The sequence below is a fragment of the Aristolochia californica genome, unplaced genomic scaffold (assembly GCF_029961685.1).
Source record: "Aristolochia californica isolate CCGP_79_NKW_82.1479 unplaced genomic scaffold, dmAriCali1.0.hap1 SCAF_6, whole genome shotgun sequence".
Taxonomy (NCBI): Eukaryota; Viridiplantae; Streptophyta; class Magnoliopsida; order Piperales; family Aristolochiaceae; genus Aristolochia; species Aristolochia californica.
In genome coordinates this window covers 3,977,550-4,003,787 of record NW_027182257.1, presented here as the reverse complement: position 1 = coordinate 4,003,787, position 26,238 = coordinate 3,977,550, and the positions used below count along the sequence as shown (strand labels likewise).

The 26,238-nt window shown below is 39.5% G+C and overlaps 2 protein-coding genes and 1 pseudogene across 2 annotated transcripts; all 3 read left to right on the top strand.

Moving 5' to 3' along the window:
- The first annotated feature begins 351 nt into the window (after window positions 1-351).
- Window positions 352-17,877, top strand: LOC137934506 (ras-related protein RABH1b). Its single transcript, XM_068778889.1, has 6 exons — window positions 352-687; window positions 2,491-2,561; window positions 2,699-2,787; window positions 3,187-3,298; window positions 17,386-17,476; window positions 17,556-17,877. The coding sequence occupies exons 1-6, from the start codon at window positions 571-573 to the stop codon at window positions 17,697-17,699; spliced, it is 624 nt and encodes a 207-aa protein (XP_068634990.1). The 5' UTR covers window positions 352-570; the 3' UTR covers window positions 17,700-17,877.
- Window positions 17,878-21,481: 3,604 nt separating this feature from the next.
- Window positions 21,482-23,543, top strand: LOC137934555 (probable purine permease 11; annotated as a pseudogene).
- On the top strand, window positions 21,582-25,964 carry LOC137934556 (probable purine permease 11). The gene is made up of 3 exons (XM_068778970.1): window positions 21,582-21,662; window positions 24,308-24,533; window positions 24,695-25,964. The coding sequence occupies exons 2-3, from the start codon at window positions 24,497-24,499 to the stop codon at window positions 25,774-25,776; spliced, it is 1,119 nt and encodes a 372-aa protein (XP_068635071.1). The 5' UTR covers window positions 21,582-21,662; window positions 24,308-24,496; the 3' UTR covers window positions 25,777-25,964.
- The last annotated feature ends 274 nt before the right edge of the window (window positions 25,965-26,238 follow it).

Sequence of the window (26,238 nt, the reverse complement as noted above, 5' to 3'; positions counted from 1 at the left end):
TTTGATTTTTAATATTAAATTAAAATACTAATTTAAGAGTAATAATTAAGATATCATAAAATAAGAATTTGATCAAGTATCTAGAGTAAACATTTTTTGTTTACGTATTCTATTTTTTATAATTAATTAAATTAATATCTTTATTTTACTTTGTAATTAGAAATGCGTGAGCAAAAATTTTACTGTTAAAAATCCCATGGGTAGATGGGCCTATTACTTCCACTCCTGTGACTTCAATGCCAACAAATGACAATTTTAAGCCCTTGGATGGAGCCCAATCTCGGGAGCAAATGGGCTTTAAGCGCGTAGTCGTTCGAATTCCGGTGGAAAGGCGGATTACACAACAAACTCCGAGAATTTAGAGCTATTTCATCGTCCGAGTGACGAAGACGGAGAGGAAAAAGGTCTGCCCACTTTCTACTCTGTACCTAACAGAAATCTACTCTCCGCTTCTCACTGAATCTTCAGCACCCGCGTTTGGGTTCTAGATTTGGGACAAATTTGCCAGTGGCCTTTCGCAACAGTCCAATCTCGTTCTCTTTTTTTCTGTGTCTCGGATCAGTCTCTGAAATGGCCCCGGTTTCTCCTCTAGCCAAGTACAAGCTGGTGTTCTTGGGTGATCAGTCTGTAGGGAAAACGAGCATCATCACTCGATTTATGTACGATAAGTTCGATAATACCTACCAGGTACGAAAAACGCGGAGACAATGATTTGTTCCGTATTTTACTTAAAAACCTTAACATGCTTCTTTTTCAATTCGTGGCTCCGAGGATGGCCGGTTTTTTATATTAGGTGAGCGAGCTTGAATTTTGACCTGTCGAAATGTTCGATCCATTAGTTTTTGGGGGTTTAATTTGGAGCATTTGGACGAAAACGAGTGGATAGTGTGCTCACTCTTTTTCATGCTTTTTGTTGAAAATTAATTTTTGGAGAATTATCAGTATTTTATGGTAATGAGGTATCAGGGGTTTCTGTTAGTCCTGCTGGAGAGCAACTTTACCTATTTGTCAATTATTTAATTGCATACGGTCTACAATGACTATGTTTCATATGTTATATGGGTGCCTACTTACAGTCTTTCTTTGTATAAAGTGTAACTGTAGACATGCCTGTGAACAGGGATCTGTGAATACCTTTCCCCCCCCCCCAAGAGCTCACACTAGAATCCCCCTCTCTCTCTCTCTCTCTCCCTCACACACACACACACACACATTGAGCCAAAGGCCCAATCCATCAATACCTGGCAATTTATAGAATCTTTTCACAAGCAAATAATAAATAACTATACATCAGGGACAATATGGTGTCAAGACTGTATCTGTGCATATTATGTGGTATCTAATAGAACTTTTATGCTTTTTTAGCTTGTGGAGTATGGTTTTTTTTATATCAAAACCCTCTGTCAAAATAAAACATAAAAAATTATTACATGGCTTTTGAGCTGACTGAGCTGAGTGTAGTTTTATAAAAGTTTAGTGCAGACGAAATTAATTTTAAGGATACCTCTTGCTTTTGAAGGGCTAACTTGTCTTTGTTATTGAGAAAAAATGTTCATAAATCAAGTCCTGGCTTGAAAATGAGGTAACCTGTATATATATGCATTTTCCTTGGTGAATCAGGGAGGTATCCAGAAGCCCTTGAATTTTGCTATTTATTTTGATGTTTGACATGCCATTCTATTGATCCATAAATTACTAAAATACCCCTGAATTCTCACTCTTAACAATGAGGTGACCTCCCTAGTATCGCTTTTACTAGGTGAATTAGGGAGGTATTTGGAGACCCTTGAACCTTGGTATTTGATATGATGTTTGTGATTAGGCAGCTTTTTGATGTCATCCTATTTCTCCATAACAGCAGTCGTTCTTCATTGTTTCCTTTCCAAGTTCGCTTCTCTAAAAGTCAAAGCTCTTTGTTACCCTTCTATTTTGTCATCATTGCTTCTTACTAGTTCAGATTGGGGGAAAATATTGTCGGAATCAAGTTGCTGGTGGTGACTGGATTGTATCCTTGGGATTTTATATCACTTTAATGAAGATTCAACTTCTTTCTTTTTAACCTCATTCTATTTCTAACATAACGCCGCCCTTCTTTGTTTATCCTGTAAATCTTATGCAAAGTAGAGTGTACTTCAATATCAGTCATCGTCCTTTTCACAGTTTAGAAGTCTCTTGTATTTTGTTAATCATGCCTAGCTTGACACGCCCCTACTAGTAAAGTGCAAATCAAATTGCAATCCCTCTATTTTGTGGCTTTTGCTCGTTACAAGCGTTTATCTTCAGTATATGGATCTCTCTCATACACCTATGTAGCAAAGAAGGCCATATCTATTGTTAATGCATACTAAATTGTACTCATGTTTCATGTTGCTGATCCATTGATTACCTATATTCATACTTTTAATGCCTGGAATATGATAATTTACTATTCTGTTAGAAGTTAACTGTCGCATGTATTCCCTAGTCATTGATTCTGAGACCTGGCTGCAGGCTACAATTGGCATTGATTTTCTATCAAAAACAATGTACCTTGAGGATCGGACAGTTCGCTTGCAGCTATGGTAATTTCTTTGCTGGTTTGTGAATCAATTATCCTTATTTTAATTATTGATGCTACAGTTATTATTTTGATTGAATGTAGAAGCTGTAATTAGCTATTGTGTCTTGTTTTTTATGAACATTTTCCTGAAATTATCAGGGATACAGCAGGCCAAGAGAGATTCAGAAGTCTCATTCCAAGCTACATTAGGGATTCCTCTGTTGCAGTTATAGTATATGATGTTGCAAGTATGTTTTTGATATTGGGGTTTCATTCTCATGCTTTTTGTTTTACAGGGTCTTCTTTGGTATGTCTATATATTCTTTGTCCACATTCAAAATTTGCTTCAATCGTATTTTAAAATCATAAGTTTGAAAAGATTAAACAAAAGAAGTCAGCAATTAATGTTTCATGCTATATTCAATCACTGTTATTTGGTTTCTAGTTGCCTTAATATGAAGTTGGTATGACCTTCTGGGAACTTCCTGGTGAAATGTGATTAGGGTCAATTTTCAAAAATAAAAATAAACACCTAATTAGGGTCTATTTTTGGTTTAAACCACAAATTATTCAACTAATTTAATCTCCCTTTCTGCCCTGTTTGTGGGCATCATTTGACTTTTTACAGCTTGGTTTCTGTTGTACAGGTAGGCAGTCTTTCCTGAACACTTCAAAGTGGATAGAAGAGGTTCGCACTGAGAGGGGCAGTGATGTTATCATTGTCCTCGTTGGGAACAAAACCGATCTTGTGGATAAAAGGTAATCATTTCCTCTTTTTGGTTAGTCTGCTAAAAATTTTGCAGTTTTCTATGGTTTTTCCTCTAGAGAGATCTTTAAGAAGGATCTAATAGTGTTCCTAGAAGGACCTTAAGCCAAGCATAAAAGTACACATCTTGGCACTTTCGAGGTCTTCATTGCACAGCCACTTTGAGATTCAGTGAATGTAGGGCTCTATAGATTAAAATAAGAGAAAAAAAGGAAGAGAGAGATGTACTTTTCTATGAAGTTAACAAATATTAACGAGATAGAAGACCCTGAAGGGTAAAAAGGTATAAACACAAAAGGAAAAGGAACATAGAAGAATAAAGAGAAGAAAAGGTTTAGTGGGAGAAAAAAGGATGCAGAGTATTGAGATGCTGAAGGTAACCTCTTTGTGTCTTGAATACAGTTATAAGTGCAAGTTAGAAAGTAAACCTTTTTGTCGCCTGCCAAAATGGACGTTCTAGATATAAAAATGAACTAATAGTAAAATAATGTACTTTTCTGACAAAACTATCTGAAGACTTAATACTCTACTGCGATGCACCTCACAGAGTCTGAAATAGGATCCAACCGATATGGATCCTGGTTAATAGCCCGACTATTTATGAGCTACATGAGAGCATGAATTTTTCAATCTCTGTTCTGAGCATGAATTTTTCTCTGTTCTGTAGCATCATACAGTAGTAGATTGAACTCCACTTATTATAGTTCTATAGTTGAGACAGTAAGGTAGAGTGTTTAGCATGGAGAGGAAGACAAACTAGTAGATTAATAGTGCAAATTTGTAGTCAGTGTGGTCCATTTTTCACATAGGTTTGGTTAAATTGGGTATCATGCTACTTTTACGTCAATGCTTGCTTCTTCTCATCAACTTGCATGTGTCTAAATATTCACGTACTTGCCAATAGAACTCAAGAGGATCCCAGAGTGTCCACATAAAATGAAATAATCAGACCTTGAAAACATGACTTACTCAGGTGTGGTTTAACTAAAGCCAGAAATGAAATTATCAGTTGAAACAAACCCTGTTTTATGAAATAAAGTTATCCTAGAGCCAGTTACCCTGATATATAAAATACTGTAAAATGCTCTGATCCGCACACCAAGGGAAGCTGACTTCCTGGCCGACTCTTTGGCAAGGAGTGCAACTTCCTGCGTAGCCATATCTTAGTTTCTCCTATTCAATCCATCATATCATATTTAGAAGTTTTCATTTTTTTGTTGCTAAGAATACTTGCTGTTTTAGGCCTTGTTCTGTTCCCTTTCTGTTATTATGACTTTCTTGTCATTATAAAAAAGGGGTTCAGTTACCTTCATACCCTTAAATGTCACTCAAGTATATATATACCTTTTAGTTTCAAATTAATCCACATACCCTTGTAATTTTATCCAAATATATATACATGCACCTATTGTTAAGTTCACTGATTAATTCTAACCATGATGTGGGGAAAGAATGAAATATGGGCTTGCCATGGATTGTGACTCTTATGATGGGAGGTTTTCTTGAAGGAAAGGTGTTTTTTATGATGTGAGTTTGTGTATCATTTACTCAAAAATGGTTTACACAACTGATAGGCGATTCCCATCATAACTTTGTATTAGAGTGAGTGAGACATAACCTAAGGCCGTTTGGTCTAGTGGTATTCTGTTTACATTAGGTGCGTCAGGTCGCGAGTTTGAATCGCTCCACGCCCCTCTCAAAAAAAGAGTGAGTGAGATATATTCTCTCATTATAAAGAAATAAAATAATTATAGAAAGGGTAATTTCATCTTTGCTCATGCAATAGGTAGAGTTTACTGATGAAAATTAGCAGCAAGGTAAGTATTTTGGTGATATTATAGGGTACAATTTAACACTAGGGGATATATAGACTGTTGAGTATGCTGTCATTTGCTTCATATAGTGCTATCTTTGGAATTTGCATATGTTGTATTCAATGAATATCCTGTGAGGTTGTCATGGTTGAATCTGGAGAAGTAATTAATCTTATTTTGTTAGACAAGTCTGATAATAAGGATAATGGGATTCTCTTATCGTACAAACTATTTGACGTGGACTAGTTCAGTTCATATAATTCTTCGTGGCAAGAAAGCTTTACTACCTAAATGACACTGGCCAATTTCCTATGATTGAAGAATGGGATTCTGAGCCCTTCAAAGTGAGGCCTTGAATGCTAAACAATATGAAACCCCGAATTACTGCTCTAGTGTATCGTCTGAAATACTGCTTATGATATTTGGAATGCTCTAAATATTTTGGTCAGGAACAAAATATATCCTGAATTGATGATTTACATGTCAGATGGTTGACTTTGCAGAGAGGAGACAACAATATTACAGAGTTTTATAGTGTGATTTGAAGTGTTCTACTTGAGATACAGTTACTATACTTTGACCTCTAATAACAAAGGTTTGTGAAGACAAGGAAAGAAGTAAACGTTGTTCGTTTTTGCATGCTTTCGGACCTGAATTTGAAGCTATTCATGCTTACTTGTTAGCTAGTACTGATGAGCCTTCCTTGGCTGATGTGTTTCCTATGGTTAGAACAGCAGAGAATGTAGTTAGACTAGAAATGTGTTTTTACTTAACACTAGTTCTTCTTAATCCTCCAAATGTTGAGGAGGCTGAGACATGGTTAAGAGGTAGGGGAAGGTCAAGGTAGAGGTCAAGGACTTCGACATTGTTTACATTGTGGACATAATAATCATTTCTTTGATGGATGCTGGGATAAGTTGGGCAAACCAACTTGGGCTAGCTTGGTTGTGTAGGAAAGTGATAGTTTCTTTGCTTTTAGAAGTGAACCTAAGATAGTGTCCACTTTTTAGGAAGATTGTTGGAAGCTTTCGAAACTAGTTGTAGTACTTTCTTTGAGGTCACGAGAAAAAGACGTGGGTTTGTGTTATCATAGAGGAATTACATCATGGATATGTTATTTGAGATGGAAATGTTACCTGAAAAACAGCAGATAATTTTATGGAGGTAAATGTGGATCTTCATGGTGAACATAGTCCTAAATTGAGAGATAAGACTTGCTACTATATATTGATTGGTTGAGAAGCTGGTAAATGCTAATGTGACTAGACCAGGCATTTCTTATGCCATAGGCATTGTCAGTTAGTTTATGAAAACTCTACAAAGAATCCATTTAGATGCAGTGCATAGAGGGTGGAGGTATTTATAAGGAGATCGGAGAAAGGTTTAATCTATAAGGCTCGTGATCGTGTTGACATTTTGGATTTTTTTATGTAGATTATGTTTGATTCAGAAGTGATACAAGGTCAACTAGTGCTTATTGCTCCTTTGTAGTTGGTAACCTTGATACTCAGAAAAGAAAGACGTATAAGTAGCAAGGTCAGGCATTGAAGCTGAAACTCATGTATTATCCCATTCTGTCTTGTCAATTGATGTCCATGAAGTCCCTAATAACCAAGTTTGGGTTCATAGTTGCTAACCCTATCACAATGGTTTGTTTCAATTAATCAATCATATTTATTGCTAGAAATTTGATAATCTATGAGAGGGCCAAATTCATTTAGTTGATTGTTATTTTGTTAGAGATGCAGTGAAGACTGGAACGATTTCTTCTTCTTATGGAAGATCACCTGATCAACTGTGTGACATATATACAAAGACATTAAATAAAAAAAGTTAACTGATTTTTGTAACAAGCCAAGGTTGTTTGACGTAAATGCCTTTACTTGAGGGGGAATGTTGAGTGATGATAGTAGTGTAATTCTAAACACAAAAGTTAGTATTCTTAAGTGAGTAAGAGGGGTATTTGTGTCGCTTAACTTGCAGTTATATATGGTGTAAGCTCAATGTCAAGGGTATTCTGGTCAATGTTGTAATAATTGGTTAGTTAATGAAAGATAAGAGGAGGAGGGGTTGGTCATTTCTTTGACACTATTTTCTTTTGACCTGGAACAAACGTCTCATCGCAATAGAAAAATAAACCCTCTTTCGTCTCTTTTCTATCTCTTCAAAAGAGAGTTTCTTGAATGGTTTCCAGGGGAAACTCCCCTTGGTTAGAGCAGCTGTGTTGGCTGTTGTTGAGTAGGAGATGGGAATGGCTAAAAAGGAGAGCCTCTGGGTGGAGATTGTAGGAATGACAATTTTTCTTCCTAAGCCTAAGCATGGTAAAATTTGCCTCAATGAGAGTCTTCGGGTTGAATACTTTCACTTCAGCTACTAACTTAGGCTTAATTCCTCCAATGAAACTACCAACCTGGATGTGTTTCAACCACTAAACACTATTGTAATTCTTTCAAACTTAGCTTAGTATTCCTTCACCGAACCTGTTTGCTTGAGCTTGGCTAGGAGAGGATCAAAATCATGATATTGAGTTGCTCCAAAACGTACATAAAGGGTTTGCACAAACGCTTGCCAAGAGTGGAGAGGGGTGACCTTGTTGTGAAACTAGAACCATCTCCGAGCATCCCCTTCCTAGCAGAAAGAAGCAAGCAACACCTTTTGGTTTTGCTCAGTTACATACAAGGCAAATAATTGTTCAATCATGTAGGCCCAATCAATTGAGTTACCATCTACAATGTACTTAGGAAAAGCAAGCCTAGCTATCCTTGGTTGAAAGGAATTAGAATGTGAGGGGAATTGATCAATGGAGGGTGGTTGTGCTGAGCTGATTGAGAAATTTTTGCTCAGCTTGCAAAGATCTCTTCTTGAGGAGACCAATGTTTATCTGAGGTTAAAAATCTCAACTTTAGCAACCCAAGTGGAAAAGCTTGGGTTCATGCATGGAAGACCAAGTTTCAAAGGTCTTCTTCAATCTCTCATTAGCCTCCTGACAAAGAAGCTTCCTCCAGGTCAGTCCTTGTTATAACCTCTACACCTTCTCCTCCTCCACTCTTGTTCCCCATGCCAACCAAGCCAACTCACCCTCCTCGACCCACCTTCCGACAATGCCAAGTTTCTTTCTCAATCACCCACCTAATTCCCTCCAATATTTCATCCGTCTCAGCCACTAAGATTTCTTCCCCACCAATTCACTCCTTTTAATTCACCCATGAAGTGCCCCTCCACACTACCCTCCCAAACACACTCTAACTCTAATATTGATCCTATTTTTTAAGTCAACCAAAACTTGACTCACTCCACAAACCCTACCTCCAACTCTTTCCAACAAGTGAGACCTCATTCATACCACCTCCTAGACCTTAACTCCTATGCAACACCTATGTACCTCGAACACTCACTATAACCAAATTTATTAACCAATCTTCTTCACATTCTAATTCCTTCCATTGGCCCTCAAGTGCATGAAGCTCAACCTCACCTTAACACAAAAACGGTTGAAAAGTCAGCATGACAAGCAATACCAAGAATTGGAGTCTAGCCTGATTGATGAAACAACTTGGGAGCTTGAAGACTAATTCTTACAATGGTTTCTCGATACTTCAACCTTAAGGAGAAAGTTAATCTTCCAAAAGGGGTGGAATGATAGAATTCGTAAATTTCTATTGTTCTCTCATGGAGCATCAAGGATGTGCTAGGGGTAATTTGTGAATCGATAGGGGTAGTTTGGGAATCACGGAGGAGATGATGCGACGTTGGGAGCTGCGAGGGGAATCGTCCGTCCTCCAACCACATACGCCGATGCCGACGAAGTCGAAGGTAAGGTTGTCGACGGCGGAAAACATTCCCAATCTCTCACATCCTCTAGACCCCAATCGAGTGGAAGAAGATGGAGATCCCAACCAAGTGGAAGAAGATGGTGACGAAGAATGGCACACGACAAGGGGCCGGAATTCCGGGAAAAAAGATAAACGAAAGGAAGAAGAAATAGCATGGGTCGTCGGAAATTCAGAAATCTCGCTGGAGCTCAAACCAGGGAGAGCTGAAAAGGTGATACGAATTACAGTGAAAAATGGAAATAAGCGATCTTTCGTCTCAGTACCGTTGGCCGCAGCCTTGGATTTCGCAGTTTGTCTCATAGATGAAGAAAGTGTTGTAAGTTCCCCGGCTTTGGAAGATTAGAGTCGGAGAGCTCTCTTTCTCCGTTTCGGGTTTCCGACAAAGAGGAACGAGGATGCTGAAAGTCGTCCAAAGCAGAGGTATGTTGATAATGGCCCGAGTGTACCTCCCCGAAAAATTTGGTACATCCTTTTGTTGGAAAGTTTTGAGGGAAAAAATACTAAGCTTCATCCCATCGAAATCGCCCTTGAGACCCCCATCAATTCATCCCGTCCCTCCTGAAAAAGACGACCTTCAGTTCCCCCCTCTTTCATCTCAGAAATCCAGCCCACCTTTGAATATTTTGATCCCGTCAGGCCAGAAATCCCCTCCCCCCAAAAACCAAAATATTGCCATACATTTGCCCTCTGACCTCTTCTTGACCGGATGTAAAGCTTTAAAATCAGCCCTCAAGGTGAAGACCAAGTCCATCGAATGGACAAATGAGACCTTCGCGCACTGGTTTCGGGATAAAATCCAAATCGACTACCTCCCCAAAATCTCCTGGCTGAGCACTCGGCAGTGGCTGGTCTTTCTTAACTCGTGGGAGGAGGTGAAGATAGCCCTCGACGAAAGCTTATGGGAGGCCGAAACTGAGATAACAGTGTCGGAATGGGAGGAAACCCCTTGGAATTTTCCCCTCGAACATTGGATATCCGTCAATGGACTTCCAATAGAATTGTGGTCGGAGGAGGTCCTGTGACGATTATTCTGTGCTTTTGGAACCATCATAAGATGGGACGACGACATGATGGAGAAATAGAAATTGGACATCGCCAAGGCATTCGTTGCCCCAAACACGGGTTGGCTTGAATCTCTCTTCACAGAGTTAATTTTTGGTGGCGATTTCGTATGGCTTGAGGTGTCTTTCGGAGCCATGGAGATTCTGCGACTGCCGGAGCCTTGCCGGACTCAAAGGAGACGAACTACTCTGGAGCCCAACTCACCCCCAAGCCGAGTCAACACGGTCTGTAACTCATCGGATTCAGGTGAGTCAACCTCTGTATCGAGTTCTGGATCGAACTCGGGCTCAAATTCAAATTCGTGGGGAAGTATTTCAAAACGAGATGATAGCTCGCTTTTCGAAATACAAAAGGCATTTCAAATCCGGGGAATTTTAGACCCAAGTCTTGATGACTCCAGCAAGGGCCCGTCAACGGTACATCTCGAAAATACTCCCGATGTACTCAAACTGAGGGACTGCGTGAGCCTCCAGACACCGAAGAAGGCGCTTAAAATAAACGAAGCATCCCTCTTCGAAGCGTCATCTGCCATCTCTAAATCAAAATCAAGGAATGACGGTGAAAATCGGGAGGACGAACTTCACACATCTTCCGGTTCGCAGTGCAAAGAAGGGAGTCTCCAAAAAGACGTTCCAAAGCCCCATCCAGGTACGACTTTCAAAAGTCTGACTAAGTCATTCAAAGAGTTTTCTTCGAATGGTGCAGATAGACCATCTACAGGCTCAACGTTCAATGAAGGGTGCTCACTTTTTTCAAGGCAGTTTTCAAATTTTATACCAGAGAATTCAAATACTGCTTTGGGAACCCCCATTTCAACTTTCTCGAACCCCCACACCTCTACCCCCTGTACGCCTACCCCCATCTACTCGAGCAAAGAAATACTGCCAGCCACACTACCCTCCTCCTCTGCTTCCCTATCCCACGGCTCCAATTCCCAAGGAAACCACCCCTCAATTAGCGCATCCCTACCTCTCCCCCAGAAAAGTCCGGTCCGATCTAGCCAAGCTAGCCAATTCACTACTCCCGAAACTCTTAACAAAAAATTGTCAAGTGACATCTCTCTTTCACGGCCTTTCTAAGAACACTGGTAAGGATTCGGATGTCCTGGCTTCACCGGATTGGGAATAATAGAGGTTACTCACTTACCCCCTCAGCAAGAAACAGACACTAATGTCTCCAGAATTCCAATGCCGGCTAATCTCCACAATCAGGACAGCCCAGTTACTCCCCAAACCCCTCTCCCCTGGTAGATCTGGCTGTGTGGTCAAGGCACTCCAAGTGGAAAGTCACAAATATGATGCGGAATCTTGGCAACAAATGATGGCTTTGGCCCATCTTATGGGAGCAATTTTTAGAGGCCCGTTACCTGGAGACAAAAATGCATCCGGAGTCATCAAGTATGGTAATAAATGATAGTGCTTTCCTAGAATGTTCGAGGAATTGGGGCTTTCCGGAAGAGGGGAGTGATCTCTAATTTTATTTCTCAATTCAAGCCATCCATTGTGATCCTCCAAGAAACAAAGTGTCAAGAGATGTCCGATGCTATTGTCAAAGAGCTTTGGTCCAATTCTTCTATCAAGTGGGTGGTTGTCAATGCTGAGGGTAACTCGGGAGGTATCCTAGTCGCTTGGGACTCGACGCTCTTGGCTTCCTTGCACGTGTTTGTAGGCCGTTTCTCTTTGGGTTTGCAGTTTAGAGACCTCTCCTTGGGCAAAATCTGGTGTGTAGGGGGTACATACGGTCCAACTAGATACTGTGAGCGTGGCTTATTTTGGGAAGAACTCAGTAATCTCTTCCAGTCCTGGAGACTTCCATGGCTCTTCATTAGTGATTTCAATGCCATTCAATACTGCAGTGAGAAGAAACCGCCGGCCAATCGCATTTCTGCTTCTATGTGAGGTTTCTTTGATTTCTTTGGTGGGTGTGGGTTGGATGAGATTCCCCTCTCGGGAAAAAATTATACCTGGTCGAATAACCAACAACAACCTATTTTGTCCAAATTAGATCGGTTTTTGACCTATCCAGAGTGGCTGCAACTTTTTGGGAATGTCTCAGGTCGCGTCCTGAATAAGGTGGGATTAGACCATTGGCCAATCATGTTGACCACTTCTTTTGAGAAACGGGGCCCCTCTCCTTTCCGGTTTGAGAATACATGGTTATCTACCAAATTTTTTGAAGCTCGTATTGATGAATGGTGGGCCGAGGGACCAGACATGGGCAGGCCAGAGTGGGCTTTTCCTCTAAAGCTTTGGTTTATAAAAAAGAAAATTAAAGAGTGGGCCACAGAGCATCACACTTCTTTGGCTGCTGAGAAGTCTTCCATTATCTCCCAAATTGCGGACCTTGACTTGGCAGAGGAGCAGAGTTATTTATCTCCAATGGTGTTCTCTACCCGAATCTCTCTAAATTCAAATCTTAATTTACTTCTCCATCAAGAGAAGGTCCATTGGAAACAACGTGCTAGATTTAAATGGCTAAAGGAGGGAGAAGCCAACACAAAAAATTTTCATGCAGTAGCTTCGGCTAAGCGGAGGTCCAACTATATTATAATAATGAGGTAACATCGTGTAGGACTTCGATCACTAATGTGTTGCTCAAGTTTTTTACAGATTTATATTCGGAGGAATGTTATTATAGACCGAAACTTCAAAATATCAGGTTCTCTCGCCTATCTCCAGCAGCTGCCTCTTTTCTGGAGTTGCTGTTTTCATTGGGAGAGGTCGAACCTGTTGTTTTAGGCATGGAGGGTGATAGAGCACCAGGCCTTGATGGCTTCAATGGGGATTTCTTAAAAAGTTTTTGGCCTCGTCTCAAGGGGGATATCATAGCCATGGTTAATGGATTTTTCAGCAATGGGATCACGTTTCATAGTATTGGTGCTTCTTTTATTGCATTAGTCCCAACGAAGCAAAGTGTGGAGAAACCAGAGGATTTCAGGCCTACCAATCTTATTTCTAGTGCTTATAAGATAATAGCCAGAATCTCGGCGCACCGTCTCAAAGCTCTCCTTCCATCAGTTATTCACAAAGGGCAAGTGACTTTTTTGAAGGGAAGAGAGATTCTAGACTCTACTATGGCTGCTCACGAACTTATTGATCATTTTCAGCACAACTAGGATCCTAGAATTGCCCTAAAGTTAGATCTTGAAAAGGCTTTTGACAGAGTAAATTGGATCCTGTTAGATGAGATCAGAAAAGATGGGTTTTGGCAACAGATGGAGATTCTGGATAAGAAGTTGTGTGGGCTCGGCTTCATACTCACTCCTAATCAATGGCTCCGTATGTGGTTATTTCAAAGGGACCAGAGGTATTAGGCAGGGAGATCCCCTATCCCTGCTTTTATTCAATATGATTGGTGAATTTCTATCTGCTATGTTCTAGTCGGCAGGTAATCTTGGGTGGCTCCCCCCTACTAGCTCCAGTTCAGCTTATAATATTCCCATCCTCCAGTATGCAGATGATACCATAATTTTCGGAGTTGGCATCACTGATTGTGCACGAAAGATTAAAGCTGTGTTGGGGCTTTTTGAGGTAGCCTCTGGTCAAAAAGTAAATTGGGGAAAGACTTCCTTAATGGGCTTCAATGTTAACCTTGAGCTTCTCAGTGAGATGGCAAGTATATTCGGATGCACAATAAGTCGCTTACCTGGAACATATCTTGGTTTACCTCTTTTCAATGGTCGTATTTGCAAGAGGCTTTGGAATCCGGTGGTGGAAAAAATGGAATCTCGCCTGGCATCATGAAAGGGATGACTTCTTAGTAAAGCGGGGACGCTCATCCTTCTCAAGTCCTGCATAGCCGGTATTCCCAATTATGCCCTATCTTTCATGTCTTGCCTTGTTGCAATTTATAAGATTATGGATAGGCTAAAAAGACGATTCCTATGGAGGGGATCGAGTGATGCTTTCAAGTACCATCTGGTTAGCTGGGATGAAGTATGCATGCCAAAGAATATGGGTGGCCTGGGAATCCGGAAAACTAGAGATATGAATCAAGCTTTGTTGCTGAAATGGCTATGGAAGTTTAATACTCACTCCTCAAATCTTTGGAAGGAAATGGTTCTCACAAAGGTGGGTGGGGATCCTCACTGGTGGATGTCTGGTGGGAATCGTAGAGCCCTCTCCCCAATATGGAGGGCATTATACCTTCTGCTTCCAAAATTTCATTCGGCTAATAGATTCTATGCAGGCAATGGTAGATCGCTCAAGTTTTGGGATGATTTGTGGATTGGGCAAGAGCCCCTGCAGGCTGTATTCAGAAGTCTTTATCTTCTCACGATTCGTAGAGAGATATCAGTAGCAGAAGCTTTTGAGGGGGGGGGATATGAATCTACATCCTAGAAGAGGTCCCTAAGATAGTGAGGCTCTGGAGGTCGATTATGAATCTACATCCTAGAAGAGGTCTCTCAGATAGTGAGGCTCTGGAGGTCGATTGATGGACCTTGTTACTTCGTTTAAAATTCGTCCTTTGGAGGTTGACAAACTCATTTGGTGGCCAGACAAAAAGGGTTCCTTCACGGTCTCATTAGCATATGACTTTTTAAACAGCGGTAACTCGGCTTGGAGGGTGAATGAAATCAAATTTGTATGGCATTTATGTGCCCCTCCAAAGGTAAAGTTCTTCATGTGGAGTGCCTGTCAAGGTAAAATTCTCTCGGCAACCGTATTGAGAAGAAGAGGTCACCCCTCAGTGGATCCTATATGTCCATTCTGCGATTCTGAAAATGAAACTACTAGCCATATTCTTCTTCATTGCAGCTTTTCTTGGAAGGTGTGGATCAGCATTCTTGGAAAGTTTGGTTTTCAATTCTGCATGGTGGCTGATCTGCTTTCGTTCAGTAAATCTCTCATGGGTACTCCTATGCCGAGTTTTGGAAAGATGATGCTCTCTGCATGTACTAGTTTTATCCCGTGGGGTCTTTGGAATGAGCGAAATAGAAGACGTTTTGATGTACAAAGTGAATCTTTAGACCGAGCTGCGGACAGAGTGGTTGGGCAAATATCAACTTGGCTATTAACCAAGAAAACTTTCTCTCCTTATATGGGTTCCTCCATTCGTGAAAATTGGAGAAACTTGGCATTGATGCACATTGGGAAAAAACCTCTGGTCATGAGAGAATGACCTCCTCCTGATCCTGGTTTCCTAAAGTTAAATTTTGACGGTTCGTCTCTTGGCAACCTTGGTATTTCTGGTTTCGGAGGAGTTATTTCAAACCATTCCGGTAATCAGCTCTTCACTTATGTCGGACTCCTTGGTATATCAGACTCTACGTCTGCTAAATTGCATGGTCTCCTCTCCGGTCTTCGTATCTTCAGAGATAAATGTAGGGGGCCTCTCCATAGTGAAGGTGACTCCAAAGTGGTGATAGGTTGGTGTGAGAACACATCTTCTCCTTCGTGGAGGCATTGGGATACTTTTAAAGAAATTTTAGACATTACCTCAATTGTTCCTTGTATTTGGTTTCCGAGATCCGCTAATTCACTGGTTGATGTGCTTGCCAGGCAGGGAGCTACCCTACAATCACTGGTTGTAAGGGACGTGCTCCCTCAAATTTTGTAATTCTCTTTCGTTTTATTAATACATTTTCTTCTTCTTAAAAAAAAAAGGGGGTAGTTTGGGAATCTAATTTAGAGACTAAGGCTCCAAGTAAGCAAATTGAAGGGGGGCACTAGCCTAGGGCTAGTTTGGCCATTTTTCTAGTCAAAGTCAAGAGGTTATTCAAAAGGAGTCTTTAGTTAGACCATCATATGTGTGAAGTCTTAGTTTTGTATTAGGAGTCCTAGTTTCTATTTGATGTAATCTCTAGAGTTAAAGAGTCTTAGCTAAAGTAGAAGTTTCTTATTTGATGTAATGGAGAAATTATAAATAGAAGAAGCTTGGTTAAGGCAAAGTAGCTAGAGCCTTAGTGTTTAATTACTTTCACTCTCTTATTTCTCTCTTCTTCCCTACTTGTGCCTAGCGCCCCTCTCCTCTCTTTTCTTCACTTCTTTTCTCTTTTTCCCTTGAGTTCTCTCTTTCCTTTGGTCCTCTCAATCCTCTCTCCTTGCTCGTCCCCTAAACCTAAATTCTCTCCCCTTATCTCTTTTTTCAAGCTTACTCTCTTCCCCCCGCTTCACTGATATTCTGAACTCTTTTCTACTCTTCTTCCTTTCACTTACCTCTTCATCTCCTCTACAATTACCTTCACCTAATTTTTTGAGCCACTTAACCTCTCTCTTTCACTCTTTCCCTACACTTGGCTGGAGAAGATTGGACCTCCCTAAGAGGGTTCTATTAGATGACATTAGTGTAATTTAAGAGTTAAGAGAAAATAAGAGTCAGTATTCTTAAGTGGGGGGTATTTGTGTCACTGGTAGTTATATGTGGTGTAGGCTTAATGTCAAGGGTATTCTGGTCAATGTTAAAATAATTGATTAGTCAATGAAAGATTAAGAGGTGAGGGGTTGGTTATTATCTCTAATTTCTTCTTTTTCTTTGACACTATTTTTGGGAGTAGTCCTACATAGATAAGTATTAAGAAAAGTCATATAATTATTAGTTATGGAAAACCTCTTAATTTTTGCTAGTAATTTTGGGATGGACAAGGACCCAGTTTTATCATTGTATCAAAGTGGGACGTCTGCCTTGTTGGCCTAATCTGTTTCCTATTTTATTTGTACCTCATTTGTTTCGTTTCAATATGCACATTAGACACAGGGGAGGGGGGTTGCTGAACCTCATGTTTTGCCTGAAAACAGGACGGGAAAGGGTAGAAGATCTTTTCTTTGGAGGGAGTCTCTATATCCACTTCCAGATCCATAAAAAGATTTTCCAGTTGCATATGTTTTTCCATTATCAGGGAGCATCCTGGGGATCACCATTAGCATTAGATTGGGCACCAGTCACTCTATCTCAGCCCTGTTGTCCTTTTATGTAAGACTTAACGTAAATAGGAATAGGTTCAGAGAGTTTAAGTGTTAAGAAAAGTCATATGGTTTTTAGTTAAGAAAAAATCCCCAAACTTTGTTTAGTCATTTCGATAAACCTGGACCCAATTTCACTCTACCCAAACTTCCTACTATCTTTCTTACTTAGTTCTGCATTATACTTAAGTTTCCCTGATCTTACATTGGCACTTCTATGATATTTCCAGGCATTTATATGATACTGGAGGCTTGTGTAGACAATTCGTATCTAAAAGAGTTTTCATACTAAATGCCTTAAGAATCTGCTTGGTTCTTCTTCTTATTATTAATTTTGAAATGGGCTCGGATCTTTTTTATGGTCATGATGAATTCAAGGAAAAAATTATTTTTGGTTCTTTTTTCGTGCAACGGTAATATTGAATTGTATCCCATCACATTGTCAACCTCACACTTATGATGGACACAGACAAGTCTCCATTGAGGAGGGAGAGAGCAAAGGAAATGAACTTGGGGTCATGTTTATTGAAACGAGTGCAAAAGCTGGTTTTAATATCAAGGTACACCATCGTCTGCTACTCAAAATTATTCCAAGAAAAAGATGATGGACATAGAATGATCCTAGCGTTTTCCTTTCAGGCTCTATTTCGGAAGATAGCTTCTGCTCTGCCCGGAATGGAGACACTTTCTTCAACGAAGCAAGAAGAGATGGTGGATGTAAATCTCAGGGCCACTGGTGCAAGCTCATCCCAGACACAGCAGCAAGGAGGATGTGCTTGTTGATCTGCGAAAACTTCCATCTTTCCCTGCGAAATTGTGTCTTTTAACTCACTTCTTCAGTCCATTGTATATGGTTTTGATCTTTGTACTGCTACTATGATTTACAGAAGTAATAGCAAACACACTTTTGATATAAGGAACTGTTGCAAATACAGAAATTCTATAACCAACTCTACCTAAGAAGGGGTAATTTGTCAAGAATCCTCCGCTCTCGTTTTATCTTCATATTCTCTGTTTCAGGGATCTATCTTCTTCCCCAAATCCAGACACCATTCCTTGAAAACACAAATTTTTTCATCTCTGTCATTGGACGCCAATTAGTTGACTTGATCTGCTGATACTTTCCACTCACTGGATTTCTTTCTGATCTTAGATGTGGTCTGATCTAACCAAAAGCCAAAGGATGTCAATCTTGATGTGGTTAGTTTTGAAAGTTTTGAAAACTGCATAATGAATTTGTAAACATGATGAAATTCATAAATGTAAATGGAAAAAAGATACCGATAGCTATCAATTTTCAGAGATCGAAAATGACTTATTTATTCAGAGAATCGTTGATGGAAATGTACAAGCCACCAGCGAGATTTCAGTTATCATGCTATATCAGCAAAACAAAAACCCTTAAAATTTCCCCTTTTTTTCTCATTCTTCCAATGCCTTCCTAATAACATGCCCATGGAGGACAAACATCTCCTCCACCAGACCCTTTAGTCTTGCTTCCATTGACAAGCTTTTTGCTTCTACTACAATACCCTTTTTTTAAGTTTTTTTTTTTCTCTTACTTGCTTTTTTTGTCCGCATTTATCATCCATTAACGTGTTCTTTAAGATGTCATTAATGGACCTTTTATTAAGATATCATCCAAGGAAGAAAAAAAATCTCGAATACCCAATTTCTGTGATCGTTGGCTTGATTTGCTCTAAAACCTGTTTTGAGGTTTTGGGTTTTGGGTTTTCCTGTTTTTGGAAATTTGAATTTGTTATGTGGCTGTGAGAAGTTGTTGGGGAGGAGAGAGAGCAGGAAACCGCAAATGTGTGGAGAAAATTAGGAGAGAAGACTACGAGCCGTCAGCCTGGAATTATATATTAAAAATTCCATTTATGATGCCACTGCGCAGTAATAGCAGGGCTCATTCCCCACACAGAATCCCCTCTTTCAATAAAAATTTTCATTAGACTGAACTGCAGACACGGTAACTTTCCATCGCCACCAGGTTAATGCTCCGGTCCCGCGGGAGGCAGTTGCGAGTAGGGGTGGTTTCGTGAGTGGCTCAGTACCGGCTCGGTTCGATTCGTCCGAGCTCAATCGAAACCAGATTCGGTTCGTCTACTCGCGAGCCGGCTCGAGGTGAGTCGGATCGGTATCGGGATCGGGAGCGGGATTGAGAGCCGGGGGGGGATTTTCCTCCCCTCGTCACCGCCGACCCTCCTGTCGGTTGTTGTCACCGCCTCTACTGTCGTCGCAGCTGTTCACCTGCTGTCTCTACCGCTGTCGCAGCTGCTCGTCAGCCGCCTCTATGGCCGTCCGTTCGATTTCTTCCTCTCCTCGCCGTCGCCTTTGTTTCTGTCGCTGCCGCTTCCATCACCGCCGCCTCTGTCGCAGTCGTCATCCCCGACGATAGGTCTTCCCCAGCCGACAATAGGTCCTCCTCGGCGCCGTAACCCCCTTCTCTTCGCGTCGTCTCGACGGAAAACCAGAACCTAAGTTCAGGGGAGAAATTAGGGGAAAAATAATCTTCCCCCCTCCCCGGCGAAGATGATCTCGCAAGTGCGAGATCAAAAAGTACAAAAAAAAAAAAACTTTTTCCTCTCGAAAAAATTTAAAATAAATTTTATAGAAATAAGTTTCTATAAACTATTAGTGTCTCATTTTTTTTAAACAATTTTCTAATTGAAATTTTTTATTAAAAATCATATAATTTTCTAAGTAAGATTTTCATACCAAGATGGGGTAGAAAACTGTATAGAAATTTTTTTAATAAGTACTTAACAGTTGGTGCTGTAATACTTTTAGCATGAAGCAATTTTCATTGCAATTTTGTGTTTGATATTTTATTTAATTAAAAAATTATTGATAAGTATAATAATATATTAGATTGATTATTAATTTTTATTTATTTCCCTATAAGAGACAATAAAAGATCCATTTAACTTTCCTAAGAAAATTTTAAAATATTTCTTGTAATTTTCTAATAAGTCACTAATAGTAATAAGATTTTATTTAAAGGTTTTTTTGGGAATATGTATCATAGGAAAAATATTTTTAGTTTTTCCTAGAATATAAATTTTCATCCAGGGGCACTAAGAAGGCAATAATAAATTATGGTTAGATTCAAAAATTACAAAACAAACAAGATAACAATTGGAGTAAAAAAGATTAATATTGGTGCATTTTAATCCATTATTGAAATTCAATCCTGAACCTCTCCTATCATTATATTTTTTTAAAATGTATGCATAATTTTATATATAATTTATTCAAAGCCACCCCTACGTGCAAGATCATAAACAAGGAAAAAAAAACTCTTTGTCTCTTCCTCATGGCTCTTAAAGAAATTGAAAAAATATTTTAGTAGAAATACGTTTCTAGAGACTATTAGTGGTTTTTTCAATAAATGTTGAAAAGACATTTTTAGTAGAAATATAGGGACCATTAGTGCCTCATGTTTTTTCAAAATATTTTTCTAATTATAAATTCTTTTTAAAAAATCATATAATTTTCTAAGTAAGATTTTCTTGCCAAGATGGGTTAGAAAACCATATAGAAAATTTTTGAATAAGTATTTGACAGTTGATGATATAATACTTTGAGCATGAGGCCATTTTCATAGCAATTTTGTGTTTGACATTTGATGTGATTAAAATTTTATAGATAAGTATAATAATATATTAGATTAATTATTAATTTTTATTTATTTCCTTATAAAAGGCAATAAGAGGTCCATTTAACTTTCCTAAGAAAAAATTAAAATATTTCTTGTAATTTTCTAGTAATTTTCTAATAGTAATAAGATTTTATTTAAAAGATTTATATTTTTTATTTGGGTGATTGAAAATTGATAGTGATATTTTATTTAATTTTGTTGTGTTTGATTATTGTATGGAGTTTTTTTATAATTTTATGCAGTGTATGGAGTGTTTAGACTATTTTATGAAGTGTATAAATAATTTCTTGGAGTGTTTATGGAATGTATAGACAATTTTATGGAGTGTTTATGCAGGTATTATATATATTAATTATGCCCAATTTTAAGTAGAGGTCATGCCGAATTTTATACAAGTATTATATATATAGATTATGCTCAATTTTAAGTAAAAGTTATGCCCAATCTTATACACGTATTATATATATAGGTTATGCCCAATTTTATGTAAATTAAATGTATAATTTTATATATATTTTATTCGATATATAGGTTATGCCCAATTTTATGTAGAGGTCATACCCAATTTTATGTAAAATGAATGCATAATTTTATATATATTTTATTTAATATATATTTTTTAAAAAATTTTAAATATATGTTGAAGCTCGAGCTCGGCTTGAAGGTGGGTTCAAACTTATTGGGCTCCAATTCGATAATAATTTTAGGTTGGAAGCGCGACTGGGCTCGGCTCGAATATAAGCGGGCTCTGTTGGGCTCGATGCCACCCTAATTGACTTGCGAGGTTCTGATTCCAAATCAGGGTTTTTTTGTCAAGAAAAGCGAGCAAAAAATATCTTTTCGGTAAACAAACGGACCTACTGTACAGCGTGAAGCCATTGATCGCATCCGTAAGGTACACGCTTGCTGGATCACATCTCTCATAGAGCGCCCTAACACTGTGCGTTGTTGACGGCTTTAACTTCCCCCAGCAGCTTTTGGAATTCCCACGTGTGTTTCTGATTTGTGTTCGCCTTTCTTCTTCATGGCCAACGTTGCCGAAGATCAACCCAAGGTTGCCGAAGATCAGCCCAATGTTGAAGGTCAGCAGTAACTCTTTTTTTGTTTACCTTCGAGTTGCTATGGGATGCCTACAGAATTAAAAGGAATTAAAACGAGGATACGGGATTTCTGTCTTTCACTTGTTTGATGATTCTTTATTTGTTTTCGGCTCTTTCTTCTGTCCCGTTTCTCGTTTTTTAAAGATATGTGGTGTTCTGTTTACACTCAATTTGTTTTCTTCCTGTTCCGTTAGTTCTGGGAAACTTTTTTTTTTTTCTTCCACTGAGTATCTCTTCAAAAATTCCCTTCTCTTTCTAAGGTAATGAATACGTTCAGCGCTTTCTGTTCCATTTGCAAAGACAGGAGCAGTACTAGAATAACTTTTTATGATCTAGTTAGGTTCTTATAGTTTTAAAATAAAAATGCTACTCATATTTAAGTTTTTGTTTCATGTTTTTTCCTCTCTTAGAATCTCAAGAATCAATGACACTTCCCAGAGTAAGAGGCTGGCATTGGTGGTTCCTGGTTGTTCTGAATATCTTTTTCCTTCTTGCTGGTCAATCAGTGGCCACTCTTCTGGGCAGATTCTACTATGATCAAGGTGGAAACAGTAAATGGCTGGCCACACTTGTCCAAACAGCCGCCTTCCCCTTCCTCCTCATCCCACTATTCCTGGTCACCTCCAGGTCCAGTTCTTCTCCAGGAGTTATAACTGCTAGTAGTAGTAGACCACCTTCCATCTCCACCCTCTCATTTATTTATTTATTTTTGGGTTTACTCATTGCTGCTGACAACTTGATGTACTCATATGGGCTTCAGTTCCTCCCAGTATCTACATATTCTCTTATATGTGCAACACAGTTGGTGTTCAATGTCATCTTCTCCTACTTCCTAAATTCACAGAAGTTCACACCTTTCATTCTCAACTCTGTTGTCCTCCTCACCTTCTCAACTGCCCTCCTTGCAACTAATAGTGATGAATCTTCCGACCATACCGGAATTTCAACCGGCAAGTATGTGGCCGGATTTATTTGCACCTTGGGTGCCTCAGCCACATATTCTCTCATACTTTCTCTGATGCAACTTACCTTTGAGAAAGTTTTGAAGAAGGAGACTTTCTCAGTTGTCCTTGAAATGCAAATCTACACTTCGGTTGTAGCTACTGGCGCATGTATTGTTGGCCTGTTTGCTAGTGGGGACTGGAGAACCTTAAAGGGAGAGATGGATGGATTTACAAAGGGAAGATTGTCATATATAATGACTTTGGTCTGGACAGCTGTTGGCTGGCAGGTTTGCTCTGTGGGAGTGGTGGGTTTGATTTTTGTGGTTTCTTCTCTGTTTTCGAATGTGATTAGTACCTTGGCCCTGCCTATAGTCCCTGTCTTTGCTGTGATTTTCTTCCACGACAAGATGGGTGCTGTGAAAATAATGTCACTTTTATTGGCTATCTGGGGGTTCACTTCTTACATTTATCAGCATTACATCGATGATTCTAAGGCTAAGGCAGCAAGAGCTGAGTCTAACGAAGTTTCTGATTCTGCTGCTTGAGAAAAATCTTCATGATAAGCCAGGAAACATTTTGAATTTGGAGAGTTCTGGTTTGCATACTTGGAGCCCAAAAGAACAGGAATTAGCTCTTGCTTGGATGGTTCGGTGGAGATTATATCGACCATAAAGGTACCTGAAGCAAGAATTTGTAGGTGCATGTTGGATTGTAAATGGGAAACCTTAATGGTCATTCTTGATCTTCTAGGAGTAGAACAATTGTTAATGGTGTTGCTGCGAGATGGCCCTTCTCATTCCTGCAATTTCCAAGAGTAGGGCATTTGAAAGAGTGATAAGTGTTTTGATTTGATTTGACTGTAGAATTGTATTGAAGTACAGAGATAAGAGAATTCGTGGACATGAATCAATAAAATATTCAACGATACAATGCTTATTTTTTGAACGATGCAAGATCTTTTGCCAAACACAAAGACAATTCCATTTTTTCGACCTTTTTTTCCTGTTGTATAATTTCTCTTCCAAATGCAGTTCTACAATCTCGATCAGAACAACGCAACAAACAGCCAACAACAAGCGGGGATGCCGGAGTGTAGCAGCTTTCTGGTCCAATAGGACTCTCATGGTTTTAAAATGAAATATGATACGGACCCTCAACGATGCATAGCTTGATTATCTTCTCCTTTCAAGCTTATGCCGCTCTTACAATCTCAACAATCAATGTCACCCCCCAGAGAGGCATTGGCAATGGTGGTTCCTGGTTGTTATGAATGCCCTTTTCCTTGTGGGTTAAGCTGTGGCCACTCTTCTGGGCAGATTCTACTCAGATCAAGGCGGAAACAGCAAATGGATGGCAACTCTTGTCCAAACAGCTGACTTCCCCATCCTACTCATCCCACTCTTCCTCTGCCCCCATGAGCCCAGTTCTTCACTATTTTATTCACTTTCTTCATTTTTTAGAAGATCTTGGAGCTGCTCTCATCTATAAAAAATTTTACTTCGTGATATTACAGCAATACCATTATTTATATTATTAAAAAAACAAAAAGTTTCTAGCTTTTAATATGTTGAAAACTGTAGATAGCGTTGCCTTTACAATGTCACTTTCCTGTCGGTCCATTTGAAAGAGGTAGGCATTAGAAAATTTTTAAAGCCTTGACGTTTGGGTCTTGGTCTGCTGCAGTTTGTTTTACTAAGCTGGACTGTTCTGTGATGAATATGGCACAAAAATCCAACCTTGCTTGATTGATGGAGCCGCAAACATTGAAAATTCTTACGAAAATATCTACGAATGAATCTGCTTGACCAAGAAAAGGTTTTATCTTCTTAATCTTAATAAGAGAAGCTTTTCTTGTTGCTGCTCTCCTCTTCCATGGGTGAAGTCCAAGAACTGCAACTCCATACCACAGGTGAGGGACTCAATTATTCTCTATCTTATTTCTGGAATAGGGGAAAGAAGAAAATAAAAAAGTTCTTTCTTAATCTTATCAAGTATTCTTCTGTAATGGGTTCAGAAATTTCACTGGAATCCATCGCAAATATTTGAGTCATTTTCTGTTGCTGGTTCAAGATGTGCAGGAGCCATCTTCGCCCAAAGATGTAACAGTCGTCCACTCATCGCCATCCCTACCCACAAAGGGATGGAAGTGGTGGGTGTTGGTGGGCCTCAACATCACCTTCCTCGTCTCCGGCCAATCCATCGGCAACCTCCTGGGCCGATTCTACTTCGACAAAGGGGGAAACAGCATATGGATGGCGACTCTCGTCCAGTCCGCCGGGTTCCCAATTCTTCTACTACCTCTCTTGGTCTTTCCCTCGAGGCCATTCCGTTCAACAAAATCACCTTCAATACCCACTTTAGCCTTTATCTACATCTTCCTTGGCCTTCTCATTGCCGGTGACAATACATTGTACTCGTATGGTCTCTTGTATCTTCCTGTCTCCACCTATTCAATCATCTGTGCAACCCAGTTGGGCTTCAATGTCATCTTCTCCTACTTCCTCAATTCTCAGAAGTTCACCCATCTCATCCTGAACTCAGTAGTTCTCCTTACCCTCTCCGCGACCCTATTAGCAGCTCATTCAGAATCTTCACCCTCCGGCGTTTCTTCCCGGAAGTATGCACTCGGAATTGTATTCACGGTAGCAGCTTCTGCAACATACTCCCTGATCCTCTCCCTCATACAGCTCTCCTTCCAGAAAGTAATCAAGGACGAAAGTTTCAGTATAGTTTTCAGAATGCAATTCTACTCTTCATTTGTCACGTCGAGTGCCTGTGTCGTGGGGCTATTCGCGAGCGGAGAATGGAGGAGCTTGAAAGGGGAGATGGAGAGGTTTGAGACAGGGAAGGTCTCGTATGTGATGACTCTGGTTTGGACGGCACTGGGCTGGCAGCTTTGCAGCATTGGGACGTTTGGGCTCATCTTTCAGGTCTCTTCTCTCTTCACTAATGTCATTGGGACCCTAGCATTGCCTGTTGTGCCCATTCTTGCAGTGATTTTCTTCGAGGATAAGATGGATGGAGTGAAGGTGATGGCTCTGTTAATGGCTTTATGGGGGTTTGCTTCCTATATCTATCAGAATTATCTGGACGATTATCGGTCTAAAAGGGGATCAGATATTTGCTCAGAGAATCCAATTAAACCAGAATGAAGTTTTTCACGTAAATTATATCCAGAATTGAAGATGAATCAATGAAGTCCACATACAACTGAATAACAAAGTCTTATTCTGTCCAAGAGAAGCATTGGAAGTCATTGCAGCTATGTAATGGATATGTATGAATAGTGTTTACACCTTATAAGAAACTTCGGTGGGATTTGGTACTCCTATAGGGCAGATGAGATGTTATTGATAAAAGTTTTTTTTTTATAATTTTATTATTTTCAAAATAGTCTTTTATAATTAAGGAAAAATAGGTAGTTTGGTTATTTATAAAAGTATATTAAGGATGTGATTTGGGTTCACTTAGGGGTGTGTTTCGTATTATATAATGTACATATTTTAGGGAAGAACCGGTTAGTGTTGGATCAATGGAGAATAAGGAGGAGAAAAGCATAGGAAGGGAGGAATATGTAAAAAGACCAGAGAGAGAATAGTTATCTTAAAATTTTT